The sequence below is a fragment of the Hibiscus syriacus genome, unplaced genomic scaffold (genome assembly GCF_006381635.1).
Source record: "Hibiscus syriacus cultivar Baekdansim isolate YM2019G1 unplaced genomic scaffold, ASM638163v2 tig00112044_pilon, whole genome shotgun sequence".
Taxonomy (NCBI): domain Eukaryota; kingdom Viridiplantae; phylum Streptophyta; class Magnoliopsida; order Malvales; family Malvaceae; genus Hibiscus; species Hibiscus syriacus.
In genome coordinates, this window is record NW_024063242.1 from 637539 (window position 1) to 656032 (window position 18494).

Sequence of the window (18494 nt, forward strand, 5' to 3'; positions counted from 1 at the left end):
TATAAAAGAGGAGCAAGCCACAGATCATGGTCATAATACAATCGATTAAAAACCCCAAAAACAAATAGCAGACAACCTTACTTGAACATAACAGGTACACAAACCATGGAGCAACGAATAGGAAAAACAAAGCAGCAACACTCCACTAGCGATGAATTCACACGGACAACCAAACCAGCTAAAAGATTAAAATATGCTACCCCTACAACAACCAGCATAGATCGTACCAGATAGTAATGTCCACCAGATGAAACATGAATAACAAGTAACAACATTAGGACACCCAAAAACGACCACTGATCAGCGACCCTATTCCATTTTTGGCTAGAACATCTGCTTCGCCATTAACATCTCTAGGAATTGCTTGGATATTCCACGAGAACTTAGTACAAAGATGGTGGCATAAAAGAATGTCCAACTTGAATCATGAAAGAACAAAAGAAGGTGAATTAATCCATGAAACAACCATATTACTATCCGATTCTATAATATGTTGATTTGAAGGAAACCAAGAAATGCAAGGAAGCAACACACATATAGGATCTAACAACCCAATTGATTTTGAGAATTTTTTAGGGATCTTCCATCATTATCTCATAGGATCCCCCAATACCCACTTCTCCCAAAATACCGAAATATTGATGTAAAATTTTAATATATTTTTAGATAAATAGTGTAAAAAATAATATTATTTTTAATTAAAATAATACATGATATATTTACTCTTTTATTCTACTCATTTATCTTTTAAAATTATAAAAAATTATATATAAATTTTATTAAAAAAATATATAAATTTAAAATAATAAAGTAATATATTTTCGATGATTTTTTATATAAATATTTTCGATGATTTTTTATATAAATATTTTCATTTAAATATTTATAGAATTTCACTTGTTAAAACATATAGAACAAGGATAATTTGGTAAAATATACGTTCCAAACATCTTTTATACCATCAACCAAACACTGTAATCTTACATTCCTGTTAAACAAACCAAACACAGTAATGTAACATTCCCAATAATGTATTAGGTAATGTTACATTCCAATAATATTTTAGGTAATGTTACATTCCAATAATGTTATTCCCAAAGGTAATCTTACATTCCGTGAACCAAACGCACCCTTAGCATCAATGTTATTAAAATCGGACTGGATCGGCCGGTTCAACCGGTTGAACCGTGAACCGGTGGCTTGTCCGGTCCGGTTAACTTCCAAAACCGGATGAGCAGAGAACTGGAGAACTGGCTGAAAACCGGCAAAATCGGTGTGAACCGTCGGTTCTCTTTTTTTCTTTAAAAAAAATTAAACCAAACGACGTCATTTGTTAAACGAGCTGAGTCGAACTTGAGTACTGCTGAGCTCGACTCGAACTCGAAAACTTTAAAAGTAAGCTCAACTCAACTCAAAAACTCACGAGCTAAAAATTATCAAGTTCAACTCGAACTCGAAATATAATATTGAAACTTGAATTCGAAAAGACTTGAACTCAAAAAAAAAATTAGAAGCTCAATTGAAGCCTGAAATTTGAGCTTCTAATTTTTTTTTGAGTTCGAGTCTTTTCGAATTCAAGTTTCAATATTATATTTCGAGTTCGAGTTGAACTTAATAATTTTTAGCTCGTGAGTTTTTGAGTCGAGTTGAGCTTACTTTTAAAGTTTTCGAGTTCGAGTCGAGCTCAGCAGTACTCGAGTTCGACTCAGCTCGTTTAACAAATAGTTCGCTTTGTGCTCACCAAAATACTCAATGATTTTGAATGTCAAATTACATCTAGTATTTATAGAAGTTAGTTATGATACTCTTATATGCTTCTTAGCCATTTGGGATTGTTTTTTAAAAAAAAATTAAACCAAACGACATCATTTGTTATGGTTTTTTTCAGCCCCAAATTTATTTTTTGATTATAGTTATATAATTATATTTATTATTTAATATGTTTTACCTTAAATATTATGTTGTAGTTTATTTGAATAATTTTGTTTCACTTGATTTTATATTTTTTAACTTTTTTATGTTATAACTTGTGATGTTTTTATACCTTTTAATATTGTAAACTTAAAAAATGTTATATATATATTAATATTGCTTTGAATATTATGTAAAATTTAAAAAAAATATTATTTTATATAAAATCCGGTTGAACCGCGGTTGAACCCGATTGAATCAGTGAACCAGTATCTTCACCGGTTCAAGGTCCGGTCCAGTTTTAAAAACATTGCTTAGCATTCTCTATAGATTGGGAAGTGTTTACTAAAATCTCAATAAATATAAATTGACATATTTAGTCCATTAAATACTTTATTAGAGTTAATTTTTAAAATTATTCTTATAAAATAAAAAAAAAGGTTTTATTATTTTATCAGTATTCAATTATATTTTGTTATACATAAGATAACTTACTATTAATAAGAATCCGTTGAGTGACCTTAGTGGTTAAGGGAAATGTTGTTTTTTCTATAGGTCTTGAGTTCGAGTAGTTGTGTTTTTATGGTGTACGAGTTGTCAATGATTAAGAAATATTCTGAACATATATTATTTCAAAAAATTATTAATGATTAGGGTAAACTGTATATTTGGCTACTCACAAATTTTCGTGTTTCTATTTTGGTCATTTTTTTAAAATTATAGTTAATGTTACATCTTATTTTTATTTTGATAATTCGTCGTTAATAAAATAATAATGATGTTAATGCGATATTTATTATTATTTTTAATTTCCATGTAATTTTCTTTTTCATGAAAATAAAATCAAAGAAATTTTCTGATGTTGGTGACGGAGGGAATTAAACCCTAGTCCTCACCTAGCCATTGGATTGGGCATGTTGCCTGCATTGGTTTTACTAAAATTTATATTTATTTTATACTAAATTACTACCATAAAATAAATTATTATTATTTTTGTTAAATTTGAGATTTCAACCTTATTGGTTAGGCATATTGCTTGTGTTGGATTTGAACATTAAATTATCATTTTGTTTGTGTTAATTTTTCTTTATTGTTAAGAAGACTAAGGTTCTGTAATGCATAAAGTTTCTGAGTCGAAACGTATATGTGTTGCGGAAGACGGCTATCGGATAGAGCAAAATCGTAACTGATAATTTGAGAAAATAAAAATGAAGATAAAAGAGACACAAAATTTACGTGGAAAACCCCTAAATAATATAGGGTAAAAACCACGGGCAACGGTAGAAGAATTTCACTATGAGAAAATAGGAATTACAACCTCTCTCGATCTACCAAGGAGAAAACAATGATAATTCTCTCTAGATAAAAAGGAGAAAACAACTCTCAAGAAACTCTCTAAAATCTCTCTAGTATTGGAAGAAAGCTAGAATGCTTTAGGATGGTTTTGAAGCTAAATGAGCTAGAGTATTTATAGTTGAAGCTTTAAGGACTAATTTGTAAATACCCTAAATTACAATGACTAATTGCATAGTTTTACCATCCAAAATTTTCAACAATTTGGTGGCCAAATTTGACCAATTTTGCCACCCCATTAATGCCACCAAATTGCCACCCATAACGTTGACAATTGATGCAATTTGGTGTGCCAATTTTCAACAATCTCCCACTTGAAGATTTGATTGGAACAATCATATATTCACACCATTCTTTCTACCTTGTACCTTTCATGTTGCTTACGTTTCTGACAGGCCACAGGAGGATCGACACCAGGTAAATTTATCAGCATTGATTGCCTTCGTCATGAAATCTCCTATGTTGTCTTTGGTATGGATCTTCTGTATATCTACCGTTCCTTCTTCCACCTTTTCACGAATGAAATGGTACTGAACTCGTATGTGCTTAGTCCTTGAATGAAATATTGGATTCCTTTCTAGATGCAAGGTGCTTTGACTGTCACAAAACAGAGAGACATACTCTTGATTGTGCCCAAGCTCCTCCAATAGCATCTTCAACCAAATTGCTTCTTTACTGGCTTGTGTAGCTGCTACATATTCTGCCTCTATTGTGGACATAGCCACAACTGACTGCAATTTTGAAACCCAGCTTACAGCTCCACCAGCAACTTTGAACACATATCCTGTAGTAGATTTGCTTTTATCCAAATCCCCTGCATAGTCAGAATCTACATACCCATTGATTAGTAAGTTTGATCCTCCGTAACATAATGCAACATTTGAGGTCCCTTTGATGTATCTTAGGATCCTCTTTACAATATTCCAATACTTTTTGCTTGGATTCACCATGTACCGACTAACCACTCTCACTGCTTGTGCATATCATAGCGAACATTAAACTTCCCACTGCTGATGCATACGGTACTCGAGACATCTCCATCCTCTCTTTTTCACTGCTAGGCCTCATATTAGAGGATAATTTGAAGTTAATAAGAAGAGGGGTAGAAATTGGCTTACAATCTTGCATGCTAAATCGTGACAAGATTTTCTTCAAGTAATTCTTTTGTGAAAGCCAAATCTTCCTATTACTTCTGTCTCGGTGAATTTGCATCCCTAGAATCTTGTTTGCTGATCCCAAGTCCTTCATTTCAAATTTCCTAGCCAGTTGTGCCTTCAATTCTTCAATATGATCTTTGTTGGGTCCTGCAACCAACATGTCATCCACATATAACAGCAATATAACAAAATCGTTATCACCAGACCTCTTGAAATAAGCACAAGGGTCTGCATTAAGTCTGTTGTATCCAAGGCACATAATGAAGGAATCAAATCTCTTATACCAACACCTCGGCGCCTGCTTTAGACCATACAGAGATTTGTTGAACCTGCAAACCAAGTTCTTCTTTTCTTTTTCTTCAAAACCTTCAGGCTGGAGCATATAAATTTCTTCTTCAAGATTTCCATGAAGAAAAGCTGTTTTAACATCTAGCTGCTCTAGATGTAAGTCCAATGTAGCACACATTGCCAAAACTACTCGAACTGTTGTTAGTCGAACCATAGGAGAAAATATTTCATTGAAATCAATACCTTCTTTTTGAGCATATCCTTTGACCACCAGTCTTGCATGATACCTCTCCACTTGATCGTCACCATTTCGCTTGATTTTGAAAACCCATTTGTTACCAATTAGCTTCCTTCCTTGTGGTAGTGGCACAAGGTCCCATGTATTATTTTTATGAAGGGCTTCGATTTCTTCTTGCATCGCCATCATCCACAGTGAAACATCTGAGCTGTGTATTGCCTCCTGGTATTTTGATGGCTCACCGTCCTCTGTTAAAAGGCAATATGCAATATTATCTTCTATAAAATAATCTGAGTGCCAATTGGGACGTCTTCTCACACGATCTGATTGATGAGTTGTTGGAGCTTCAGAACTCCCTGGTTCTTATTCATCATGTGCTGGTTCTGCTTCAGAAGAATCTCCTTGTTCAACCTCATTTTCCATATGTATCTGTGTAGTCTCTGACTTTTCAGCGCTATCATCATCTTCTTTTCTTTGTAACTTATCTTCTACAAAGATAACATCCCTGCTAATGATCACTTTGTGGGCAGTAGGTTCCCACAAGCGATACCCCTTTACTCCATCAGCATACCCCAAGAATTTGTATTTCCTGGATTTTGGATCCAGCTTTGAAATTTCTTGGGCGTTGTACATCACGTACGCAATACTTCCAAATACATGGAGGTTTGAATAATCAACTGGTTTAGCAGTCCACATCTCCATTGGTGTCTTTAGCTCTATTGTAGTTGATGGAGCTCGATTCACCAAATAACAATCGGTATTGACTGCTTCTGCCCAGAATGATTTTTCTAGGCCTGCATCCCTCAACATTGCTCTTGTTCTTTCTAACAAGGTTCTGTTCATCCGCTCTTCCACTCCATTTTGTTGAGGAGTGTTCGTCACTGTGAACTGTCTTTTGATGCATTATTTCCTGCAAAAGTCATCAAATTCTTCACTTGTGTATTCTCCTCCATTATTTGTTCTGAAACACTTGATTTTATTTCCAGAATCAAGTTCCACCCGCGCTTTGAAGTTTTTGAAAGTTGAAAACACATCGGACTTCTTCTTAATAGGGTACACCCAACATCTCCTGGAGTAGTCATCAATAAATGAGACAAAATATTTTGCTCCGCCTAGGGATGTAACTGGTGCTTGCCATACGTCAGAGTGAACCAGTTCTAGAACACTTTTGCCTCTAGAATTTGATGTGTTGAATTTCAACCGGTGCTTCTTACTTGTTATACAATGCTCACATAAAGTAAGTGATACCTTTATTAAGCCTAGAAGTAGCTTTTGCTCCATAAGGACTTTCATTCCTTGTTCTGACATGTGTCCAAGTTTCTTATGCCATAACATTGCAGAATCTGAACTACATGAGGCAACAGAGGCTTCTGCTTCTAGCAATGTCTCTCCCTTCAGCATGTACAAGTTTGCAGCTATCTTTTCACCTTTCAGCACCACAAGCGCTCCACGGAACACCTTCATGATTCCTTTCCGTGTTTCAATCTTGCTAGCATTATTATCCAACAATCCGTAGAATAATAAATTTTTCTTCAGACCTTTCACGTATCGCACATCTCGAACAACTTTAATTGTTCCATCATACATCTTCAATTTGATGGTTCCCACGCCAACGATCTTTAAGGCATGATCATTGCAACTATACACAGATCCTCCTGAGACAGGTTCATACTGATGGAACCATTCTCTTCTTGAGGTCATGTGATATGTTGCTCCTGAATCAATGAGCCATATATCTGCAAATCTTTTTCTTCCTTCCACGGTGGTTGATGCTTCACAGCATAGTGCATCTCCATCATCTGAAGTGTTTGCGATATTGCCTTGTGGATTGGAGTTTTTATTTAGAATCCAACAATCCTTCTTCAAGTGACCCTTCTTTCCACAGTTGTAGCACTTTAAATTCTTCTTTCTCCTCAACTTTTATCTACCATGTTTGTGACTGCTGCTTTGGCCACGTTCTGTTGATCTCCCTCTCGTCGTTGTCAACGCTTCTGCTTGTTGCAGATTTACTTGTCTGTCTTCCTTGTTCTTGCACCGATTTTCTTCTTATAGAACAACAGCTGCAACGTCATCGAAGACTAGAATGGTGACATTATTGTTTGTCAAGTTGATGATGAGTTGATCATACGAATCCGGTAGACTTTGAAGTAGAAGTTCAGCACGTTCTTGTTCTACTATTTTACAGCTTAAGGATGTAAGCTGAGAAAATAAAGTGTTCAGTGTGTTTAAGTGTTCCGTCACTGAAGTAGATTCTGACATCCGAAGAGTGTACAATTTCCTCTTAAGGAAAATTTTATTGTGCAATGATGTGGCCTCGTACAATTTGGTGAGATGATCCCATATCTCCTTAGCTGTCTTCTTCTCCTCGATGCTTGACAATACTTCATCTGCTAATGCTAGATGAAAGTTTGCCATAGCATTTCTGTCCATCTCGTTCCATTTGTTGTCATCTGCGAAATCCATCAGCCTTTCATTGATAGCCGCTAGACACCCGTCTTTCCTCAGGATGACCTTCATCTTCAATTTTCACAGTGAGAAATTTCTCCCATTGAATTTTTCAATATCAAATTTTATTTCCATAGCTTCTATTATTGATAGCTCTCACTATTTCACTATCGTGAATAGTTCTCTAGAACCTCAAAGAATGGGTAATACCTTCTTATTTTCTTATGTTGAAGGATCCACCTTTTGGTGGCAACCACAAAGACAATAAACAGATATTACACACTCAAATTTGGCTCGGATACCAATTGTTGCGGAAGACGGCTATCGGATAGAGCAAAATCGCAACTGATAATTTGAGAAAATAAAAATGAAGATAAAAGAGACACAAAATTTACGTGGAAAACCCCTGAATAATATAGGGTAAAAACCACGGGCAACGGTAGAAGAATTTCACTATGAGAAAATAGGAATTACAACCTCTCTCGATCTACCAAGGAGAAAACAATGATAATTCTCTCTAGATAAAAAGGAGAAAACAACTCTCAAGAAACTCTCTAAAATCTCTCTAGTATTGGAAGAAAGCTAGAATGCTTTGGGATGGTTTTGAAGCTAAATGAGCTAGGGTATTTATAGTTGAAGCTTTAAGGACTAATTTGTAAATACCCTAAATTACAATGACTAATTGCATAGTTTTACCATCCAAAATTTTCAACAATTTGGTGGCCAAATTTGACCAATTTTGCCACCTCATTAATGCCACCAAATTGACACCCATAATATTGACAATTGATGCAATTTGGTGTGCCAATTTTCAACAATATGTAGATCCGAAAGGACTATAAATTGATGTGGTGGCGTAATTAGAATCGTTAGACCAAGTTTGAGCCTAATTGATTATGAATTGGGTCCAAATAATCATGAAAAAGAGGGGTTTGAGTTAAAAAGTACACGAAGAAAGACCGATTATGTAATTATACCTTTGAAGAATTGAAAGACCGAATTCCATTAATTTGGGTAAGGTCATCCATCTCCTAGATATGATACTCATTTCCTGTAACGCACTTAAGTTATATACGTACTCATATAATTTTAAGGTAAACATATTAAGGAACTTAAAATAAAAATATAATTTAAATTATATATATATATATATATATATATATATTAATATTATCATGTCTGGTCGGTACCCGAATATAAAAAAAATTTCGACCCAGACCTAGCCCAACTACCCTGACAAAATCACGGGTTAGGTAATTTTTTTTAGAGAATTACCCGATTTTTTAGGTTCAGGTCAGTGGGTCGATGGGACGAGTCGAGTTTTTTTTAACGCTCCTATATATAAATGTGATAATTTGATTTTCATACAAAGTGTTGCTCTTAGGTAGAGGTGGGGAATGAGTCATTCAGATAGGGTTTAGGTCAGGTTATTTTGGGTCTAGATTATATTTGGTTTAATTTTATTCGAGTAAGGTAAGATCTGGTTTGGATTTAGTTCAGGTTTATGATAAATCGGGTCGGGTCAATTTTCGATTGGGTCTATTTTCGGGTCGGTGATTATCAGATCAATTGCTTTTTGGTTTAGATCAATATCAGATCGGTTGACTTTTGGGTAGGGTTAATATCAAATCAGTTAGATTTCGGGTCGGTCAATATTAGGTTGGTTGATTTTCAAATCGGGTCAATACCGGATCGGTTGATTTTTCGATTTGGGTTAATTTTTGAATTAAGTCAATTCGGATTGAATTTGTTATGAGTCTAATCAAGTATATATAAAATTATTGATATATTATTGTAAAAAAACATGTATTATTGTTTGTTAATCTTATCATTCAAGCTTAATTTGATTATAAGTCTAATTAAGTATATATAAATTTTCGGTTTGGATTAATTTTGGTTTAGGTTACTCTCGGATCGAATTAAATTCGGTTCGGGTTAAATTCGATTCAGGTTGCTTTCGACTCTAGTTATTTTTGCTTTGGATTGTTTTAAGTTCAGATTAATTTCAGATCAAGTTGCTTTCGATTTAAATTAATTTAGATTCGTGTTAAATTAGATATGAGTCCATATTAGGTTAACTAAATTTTAGATCGGGTATAATTTAAATCGAATATGATTTGAATTTCAGATCAAATTTGATCATTATGTTCAAGTTAATATCGAGTTTTAAATCGGATAACTCAGTTCGGGTAATCGGTTTACAGATATTTACCATTGCGTCTCAGTTTACGATTCTGACAGATATTTACCATTGCGTCTCAGTTTACGATTCTGACATGGGCTCTCAAACTCCATAAATTTGGAAATTTGATTCTTCAGAGAGCTTTTTTGGGGGGTTTTGGGGGGGGGGGGCAATACGTGTTATCTTGGGTTTGGAAGTTTGAGATTGGAACAATACTTTTTCTTCAACCTTCAATAATCTTGCACGTGTATTTTCCTCAATTTCTTTGTTGTAAATTCTCTCTCTCTCTCTCCCCCTCCCCCACCTTACATTTGCTTCATTCAATCCGGCTCTGTTATTGTTTCTTCGATTGATTTTTTATCTTTGTAAAATAAGAAAAAAAATAGTTGGAATTCATCCCATTTTCATTTGATTTTGTAAACCTGTTGTTGTTCCTTTGGAATTTCGACACTCTAATTTCCCTTCTTTTTTTGACCGCCTTTACCAATAGAAAAGTCTCTATCATTCCCCCCCCCCAACTAATTCGACTCAATTTTTTGGATCCTTTCCTTAATCGATTACCGAGCAGATCTCTTTCTTCTCGAACCTCATGATTGCGGAGAAGAACAGTCCCAAGAGACGACATTCGCTGAAAAATAGGTGAAATTCGGCTTAAGGTGATTAGAAACGTTGTCGTTTTAAAATGGAGGCGAAACCCGAACCCGAATGTAGCAATCTGGTCAAAAAACCGGGACCCGTAACTATGGCTCATGTCCTCCTGGCATTACGCGAGACGAAGGAAGAAAGGGATTTGAGGATTCGGAGTCTGTTCAATTTTTTCGATGCGGCCAATGTGGGATTCTTGGATTATGCTCAGATCGAAATGGGTCTGTCGGCGCTGCAGATTCCGGCCGAGTACAAGTACGCCAACGATCTGTTGAAAGTTTGTGATGCCAACAGAGATGGGCGCGTGGATTATCAGGAATTCAAAAGGTATATGGATGATAAAGAGCTTGAACTTTATAGGATTTTCCAAGCTATTGACGTGGAACACAATGGCTGCATTTTGCCTGAGGAGCTTTGGGATGCGCTTGTTAAGGCCGGTATGCTATGCTCTTTGTTTTTGTATTATTTATAATAGTTGGACTTTCTTAACTTTGATATGTTTGATTGGTCCGGTGAGGTTGTTGCTTTGATTCGGGTCGATAGTGAAATCATTATAAAGTTTGAACAATTTGTGGTTGTTTGCTTATATATTGAGAGGTTGTATGTTGTTTTCCATCTTTTTAATACCCTTTTGGCTCAGAAAACTTGTAACATTGCAAAATCGCTTTTGATGTGCTCATAATTGGAACATATGGTAGGTACATTAAGGAAAGTAGATAGCATTAGAAGTATTGAATCCGAAAGCATTCCTTTGGTTGGCAACTTGAATTCTGCCAGTGTATGTTGTTCAGAGTAGATTGCATTGCGAGTTGTGGGAATGCCTTGTCTTGTTCTAATTTCTGAACGGAATCCGGAAGAGGTTATGGTTAGGTGTTAGAAAGCTGCCTTTATCATTTTGTTATGCAAAGCCTTTGTTTGAAATAATCTCAATGTGAGTTAATGAGAGGGTATAAAGTTTCACACACCAGATGCGTGTCCCGTGGTGCAGATATATTAAACTTTGTGTTTTAGTTCTTAAATCAACAGAAGGGAATTGGGATTTTTTTTTATTTTGATGTTACAAATATTCCGAAACCAAAGTTTTGCTGAGCTGAAATCTGAACTGTAAGTTCATTCTATTTTAAGGAGCTTCTTACAAGTGTTTCTTTCCTCTAAAATCATCGTGAAACGAGAATATGTGATTTTTTATATTTCTTTTATGAACATATCCGCATCTGTTGAGGTGTCTCAACTAATCCTACGGTTTGGCAACTAAGGATCTATGTCAGGTTTCAGGGGAGTTTGTCACCATTGAAGGAAAGGTTTGCCGGGCTTGATATCTGAGACAGTGTCTCGTTAATGTACTCATAATGCCCTATCAAGAGACAATTTCTTGTCAGTATAAAGATTATGTGTCGGTTTGTTCTGCTGGATGTTGTGTGTATGGTAGTTTCCATGCTTGCAATTTAACAGTTGTTTTCATCTTATAAGCCCTGGCAGTTTTTATTTGCAGGGATTCATATCGATGATGAGGAGCTTTCACGATTTGTGGAGCATGTTGATAAGGACAATAATGGGATTATAATATTTGAAGAATGGAGGGATTTCCTTTTACTCTATCCTCATGAAGCTACCATGGAGAACATCTATCATCATTGGGAAAAGGTTTGCCTTGTAGATATCGGAGAAACAGCTGTTATTCCTCAAGGCATCAGTACACATGTTAAGAGAAGCAAGTATTTTATTGCAGGAGGAATAGCCGGAGCAGCTTCCCGCACTGCAACTGCTCCTCTCGATCGCCTCAAGGTTGTTTTACAAGTGCAAACTACAAACGCTGATATTCTGTCAGCTGTAAATAAGATATTGAAGGAAGACGGTGTTTTGGGGTTTTTCCGAGGCAATGGGTTAAATGTTGTCAAGGTAGCTCCTGAAAGTGCTATAAAGTTCTATGCATATGAAATGTTAAAGAATGTAATAGGAGACAGTACAGGAGATAAGAGTGGTGATGTAGGTACCAGCGGGAGACTTCTTGCTGGTGGTTTAGCCGGTGCTGTGGCACAATGTGTTATCTACCCAATGGATCTTGTAAAAACTCGATTACAGACTTGTGCTTTTGAAGGTGGAAAGCCACCAAAGTTGGCGAAATTAACAAAGGATATATGGGTTCAGGAGGGACCTCGAGCATTCTATAAAGGTCTCGTGCCATCTCTTCTTGGGATCATCCCATACGCTGGCATCGACCTTACCGTCTATGAATCCTTGAAGGATATTTCAAGGTCATATATTCTTCAAGATAGTGGTACTTTTCTATCTGCTTTCATCTATACATATTTTCGTTATATATTTCGGTTTCGTATTTTTCATTAACCTTGGAGTTTCTTCTGAATTTGTTACTCAAAAGCTTTCTGAGGACTCTTTCATGTTTCTATAGAACCCGGTCCTATTGTGCAATTAGGCTGTGGAACAATTTCTGGAGCTTTGGGAGCAACCTGTGTTTATCCTTTACAGGTTATTCGAACTAGGTACAATTATAATGTTTAGAAATCCTTTTTCTGGTAATCGGGTTTACCCGTATCATCGTATTTATTTTGCTTGTTTACCCAGAATGCAAGCTCAGTATTCTACCACGGATGCTGCATATAATGGAATGTCTGATGTGTTTTGGAAAACCCTTCGGAATGAAGGTTATAGAGGTTTCTACAAAGGACTTTTTCCTAATCTTCTGAAGGTTGTCCCAGCTGCAAGCATTACATATTTGGTTTATGAGGCTATGAAAAAGAGTCTAGAACTCTAGAACTTGAATTCTGCAGCCGGACCTAGTCGCCTTCTATTTATTGCCTAACGGGAATTAGAGTTGACGACGAAAACAACGGTAATAAGATGATAAACGAGTAAGCTGATTATTTCTAGTTAGGTGGTAATCCTCCCTTCAGCGAATGGGGTGCATAGTTTTGTAGTAAACATTTTTTCAGAACAGGCTTATCTAAACGAAACGTTGAGAATCATATTTATACGGCATAATTATGTCGGACTCTGAAATTGATAGGTATGATACCTAGATCTGTTCTTTTGAGATGGAAGAAAGTAGAGATTTTGTGTTGAACATTAAGTATGTGCAAAAATATAACAATTATTCATAATCTGAAACAGCGGAAAGGTAAGATTACAATACCCCATTTTTGTTCATCAAACAGCTAGAAATCTGGACTTGGTTGATGCATTTTGATCTGAATCCCTCAACTCAGAATCCAAGACAAAGATGCAGAAATGAAAATGAAACATAAAAAGAAAAATCAGAAAGAAAGGCGTAACCTTCCCTTTGCCTCAAATGACTTGCCTTTAACCTCCTCCAAATCCCTCTACGAGGAACAACCTGAAGAGGTATAGTTATCAATGGCTGCTGTCTTCTTCTTCTTCTTCTTCTTCTTCTTCCTCTTCCTTCTCCACATGCTCTTTGTCTGAAAATCTATAGCTCACACCTCTTGACAAATGAAACAAGAACAAATTATCACATCGCATTGTCTCTGTCCCTGCAAAACCCTGCATATATGTAAACACTTTCAGGGTTTTCTTTCTTTCTTTTCTTTTTTTCCCCCTTTTTTAAGGAAAAACGACGAAGGAAACGGATCAAATCAAGGTGTCAAACTTGTAATGGTCCCCGACGTATAATTCCTTCGTCGGGTCATCTTATCTTCCACTAAGAATATTTACTTTTCTTTGTTTAATATTTTCAGTACAAATTCAGAAAACAGTATATTTCTTGTCTAGCATACTAAGTTTGGCGGTAAACTACCTATTTGGACACCGTCTAATAGTTTTTATTTTGATCACTTAACTATTTTTTTTTAAATTATCTCTAATATTACATTTTGGTCTTATTTTGATACTCTATTCTTAAAAAATCAATGGTGATGTGACATCACCTTACGATGACATATCAGTATTATCGTTATTCTTTTAACGAGTGATGATTAAAATAGAATCAAAACATAACATTAAATATGATTTTAAAAATTAATTAAAAGAAAAGGTTCTCTCTCCAAAACCATAAACAAATGGAAAGGTAGTTAAAGCAAAGTAAGAAATGAATATATATGTCTAAAGGGGGAAAGAATCTTAGATTGATATGCCCTTTTGCTTTGGACCGTCCACTTATTAGTTTAAGTCTTACCCCATAATGGACAATGGTGAGATCTGAGAATCTATGTCAATTGGCACAAATCCAAAATTAGTGGGAGGTTTTACAAATTGAATTAAAACATATAAACTACTTTATGGATTATATTCTTCCTAAAGTGGAGGGAGTTGTGGTGTGGATTATAGAACCCTAAAACCGAATTTTCAGGTCTTCCCTACCAACCGGCGAAGAATCTGCAAACGGCTCCAATCAAAACCCGCCAAATGGGTCATGACCCGAACCTTTTCCTCCTTGAGAATGGATCCAACTCCGAAGAAAAAATGATAATAGAAAAAAAAAGTTTCCATTTCCAAAGTAAATTGAAGAGAAAAAAGTAAAATCATATATTAGAAATTAACATAAGAAGTTGCATGATATGCTTACGTGGTTAAAAATGGTTGTTTGATTTCATGCAGCCCATAAAAATAATTCGTTAAGATCTATAAGAAACGATAAACAGCTGAAGCTTTGATTTTGATTGTTGAAAAAAAGGAAATTTTCTGTCGTCGTTGGAATTAGGGTTCTTGGTTATGATGGGGCGTTTTGCTCTTCTTCTTCTCTTAGCTTTCGCTTCACTGCAGTTCTTCTGCTTCGCGGCTGATGATAATGACAGTGATAATGACAATGACAAAAACGATGATGTGGTGATTCAATTGTTTTTTTTTATTTGTTTAATGTCTCGAATTGGTAAAGAGTGTTTTGATATTGGAAATTTGAAATTATGATTTCTTTTCTGGGTTTTGTTCTTAGGTTTTTTATGAATCTTTCGACGAGTCATTTGAGGATCGATGGATCGTCTCTAATAAAGATGATTATAAAGGTGAGAGTTTTAATTTATTTCCTTCACTTTCTATTCATGGAAATCTTCAATGGGATATGCATAGAACCCCATAGGTTCATAATCGAACATTTATGGGATCCTTTTCTTTGAGTTTATCTTGCGTCGTTATTATTGAAAATCTATTTGTCTTTGTATTAAAATTTTATAAGTTCGTTCTTGATATAAAATCATGTGTCCGTACTCATATAGGTGTATGGAAGCATTCGAAGAGCGAGGGGCATGATGACTATGGTCTTCTGGTGAGCGAAAAGGCAAGGAAGTATGCAATAGTGACGGAGCTCAATGCCCCGGTGAGTCTCAAAGACGGAACCACGGCGCTTCAGTTCGAGACTCGGTTCCAGAGCGGACCCGAATGCGGCGGCGCTTATCTGAAATACCTTGGTCCTCAAGAGGCACAATGTAAGCCTAAGGAATTCGACAATGAGTCCCCTTACTCCATCATGTTCGGACCTGACAAATGCGGGACGACAAACAAGGTTCATTTCATCTTGAAGCATAAGAATCCTAAAAACGGTGAATATGTCGAACACCATCTTAAACACGCACCGTCTGCCCCGTCCGATAAGCTCACTCATGTGTACACTGTGACATTGAAACGTGACAAAGAGGTTCGAATCATGATCGATGGAAAGGAGAAGAAGAAGGCGAATTTCTTAGCAACCGACGATTTCGACCCTCCACTTATCCCTCCCAAGACAATCCCTGATCCGGATGATATGAAACCCGAGGGCTGGGACGATGGAGCAAGAATTCCCGATCCGAATGCGGTGAAACCCGACGATTGGGACCAGGATGCACCGATGGAAATAGAGGACGAGGAGGCGGTAAAACCCGAAGGATGGTTAGACGATGAGCCCGAGGAGATCGATGACCCTGAGGCAACCAAGCCAGAGGATTGGGATGATGATGAGGACGGTGTGTGGGAACCCCCTAAGACGTTTAACCCAAAATGTGCAACGGCTCCCGGTTGTGGTGAGTGGAAGAGGCCTATGAAGAATAACCCTGCCTACAAAGGCAAATGGTCTCCCTCACTGATTGATAACCCCAACTATAAGGGTATTTGGAAGGCCAGGGAGATTCCGAACCCGAACTACTTCGAACTCGAAAAGCCTAACTTTGAGCCTATTTCTGGTATCGGTATCGAGATTTGGACAATGCAAGATGGTATATTGTTTGATAACATCTTGATAGCCAAAAACGAGAAAGTTGCAAAGTCATATAGGGAGACCAAGTGGAAACCAAAGTTTGAGGTGGAGAAAGAAAGACAAAAGGCTGAAGATGACGCTTCTGGTTCTGATTTCCTTGCTGCCATTAAGGTCAAGCATTTGAAAGCTTATTTGTTTTTCGGTCCAATCTTATTACATATAAAACATGAAGTTGGTAATTTTGTTAATCTGCAGAGGAAGGTGTTCGATTTCCTATACGAGGTTGCTGATATGCCTTTGTTAAGCAACTACAGGACTCAAATCCTAGTAAGTTTAAAGTTGTTTGCTCTTTACTGCTTTTTATTGTTGGATTTGTCATTCGAACATTGTGTTGTTCATATAGGATCATATCGAGAAGGCTGAGAAACAACCTAATCTCGCCATGGGTATCCTAGTCTCCATTGCAGTGATTATGCTCACCATTCTCTTGAAGCTCATTTTTGGTGGCAAGAATCAAGTAAGTTTTTTCAATTCAACCCATTTTTTTATTTAGAAAGAAAAGATTCGGTGAAACAGGTATATTGCAATCATGTGGGGGTGCCTGCAGACAAGCCCAAAAGAAGATCAGAAAGCAGTGGTGGTTGAGACAAAACATGATGAAGCAACAAGCAGTGAACGAAAGGAAGAGGAAGATGAAACAACTGCTGCTCCTCGACGTAGGAGGCGTGAAACTTAAAACCAAATCAGACTGGTTGATCAGATCATCAGTAGTAATTTTTGCTCTTTATGTTGGTTTTTCTTTCTTTCTTCTTTTTTTCATTTGTAGCTGAAACATAACATTCTTAGTTTCCTTGATTCTTTTTAATGTTTTAATTTGTAAGTCTTGAATATTAGTTGTATCATTTATGTTCATTGGTTAGCATTCTCGAATATATTCATTTAACGCAATTCATGTTCATTTGCAAGCTGAAAAATGTTAAAATTATGCAATTAGTGTAAAACTTCTTAAGCATTATAGTTTAAACTCCAAATTTCAACATGTGTTCAATTTAGCCCCTATGTTCACTAATATAAGCGACCTTGTTTGTGAACATAAACGAACAAATTAATAAACGAGTTTGTTTGTGAACATAAACGAACAAGTCGATAAACATGCTCATAAACGAATTTGTTCGTGAATATAAACAAGCTAGACATACTTTTATTTATTCTTGAACATAAAATTTTTATTAACAATCACTTATTTAACTTAATAAACGAGCATAAATAATATTGTACAAATAATTCATCGAACGACCTATCCATTTAGGGAGCATGTTGAGTTAATCGAATGACGAAATTGGCCAAGAGGGGGGTGAATTGGCAATAAAAATTTTGTGGAAGCTTTTGCAGAAAATTGAAAGTAATTGCACAGCGATTTACAGTGGTTCGACTTTCTCAAACAAAGTCTACGTCCACTACCTTAGCTATCCACACTAAGGATTTTCCAACAAATTCACTAATTTGTTCTTTCTTTTGAGGCCAAAGAGATAACCTTACAATTCCCTCAAGAGTATACCCCAACTCTTGAGAACACTCTTTTCTCAAAGAGAAGATTACAAATTTGCAAACTTACAAGAAAACCTCACAAGGTAAGATGTTTGCACAATTCTAGAACAAAGAAAAGAACACTCAAATATGAATACAATTGAGCACAAAAAGTGTTCTTGAAAGCAAAATGAATATTGAATGAAAATAGGCTTGAAATGCTCAAACTTGAGGTTTGATGCTTTCTCTTTGATTCTCTCTTGATTCTAGTTGCTTGATGTTTCTTGTTATTGATCAATGGCTTCTAAGCTTGCTTAAATACACCTTGGATCACTTCTAAACGTTGGGAATAATTAGAGAAGATATTATAGCCGTTTTAGTGTGAAAACATTTAATAAAACAGCTTGGAGCGTGGGGGGAATCGGTTCCCTCTCATAGGGAATCGGTTCCCTAAGTGTAAAATTCAAATATTTCGACCGTTGAACAGGGGGAATCGGTACCCCCTTGGGGGGAATCGGTTCCCTCCGAGCATTCTGGAAATCTCGGAGTCAAACCATTCAGGGGGGAATCGGTTCCTCCTATGGGGGGAATCGGTTCCCTCTGAGC

At 36.2% G+C, this 18494-nt stretch overlaps 2 protein-coding genes across 3 annotated transcripts; both read left to right on the forward strand.

Moving 5' to 3' along the window:
• Window positions 1-1551: 1551 nt before the first annotated feature.
• LOC120174246 (calcium-dependent mitochondrial ATP-magnesium/phosphate carrier protein 3-like) lies at window positions 1552-13293 on the forward strand. 2 transcript variants are annotated; one of them, XM_039181162.1, is made up of 6 exons: window positions 1552-1562; window positions 1781-1791; window positions 10140-10656; window positions 11712-12497; window positions 12630-12720; window positions 12803-13293. In XM_039181162.1, the coding sequence occupies exons 3-6, from the start codon at window positions 10257-10259 to the stop codon at window positions 12990-12992; spliced, it is 1467 nt and encodes a 488-aa protein (XP_039037093.1). In that variant the 5' UTR covers window positions 1552-1562; window positions 1781-1791; window positions 10140-10256; the 3' UTR covers window positions 12993-13293. The 2 variants fall into 2 exon arrangements, with proteins under 2 accessions (XP_039037093.1, XP_039037094.1); XM_039181163.1 differs by having other exon boundaries at window positions 11712-12474; window positions 12803-12944.
• Window positions 13294-14816: 1523 nt separating this feature from the next.
• Window positions 14817-16929, forward strand: LOC120174245 (calnexin homolog). The gene is made up of 5 exons (XM_039181161.1): window positions 14817-15019; window positions 15126-15195; window positions 15406-16532; window positions 16617-16688; window positions 16765-16929. The coding sequence occupies exons 1-5, from the start codon at window positions 14906-14908 to the stop codon at window positions 16912-16914; spliced, it is 1533 nt and encodes a 510-aa protein (XP_039037092.1). The 5' UTR covers window positions 14817-14905; the 3' UTR covers window positions 16915-16929.
• The last annotated feature ends 1565 nt before the right edge of the window (window positions 16930-18494 follow it).

Excerpts from the sequence above, each read along its gene's own strand:
- LOC120174246 (XM_039181162.1), top strand. The coding sequence starts at position 10,257 with ATGGAGGCGAAACCCGAACCCGAATGTAGCAATCTGGTCAAAAAACCG. Across the intron at positions 10,657-11,711 it reads GGATGCGCTTGTTAAGGCCG|GGATTCATATCGATGATGAG; the intron begins GTATGCTATGCT and ends TTTTATTTGCAG. Across the intron at positions 12,721-12,802 it reads TTACAGGTTATTCGAACTAG|AATGCAAGCTCAGTATTCTA; the intron begins GTACAATTATAA and ends TTGTTTACCCAG.
- LOC120174245 (XM_039181161.1), top strand. The coding sequence starts at position 14,906 with ATGATGGGGCGTTTTGCTCTTCTTCTTCTCTTAGCTTTCGCTTCACTG. Across the intron at positions 15,020-15,125 it reads ATGACAAAAACGATGATGTG|GTTTTTTATGAATCTTTCGA; the intron begins GTGATTCAATTG and ends TTTTGTTCTTAG. Across the intron at positions 16,689-16,764 it reads ACTACAGGACTCAAATCCTA|GATCATATCGAGAAGGCTGA; the intron begins GTAAGTTTAAAG and ends TTGTTCATATAG.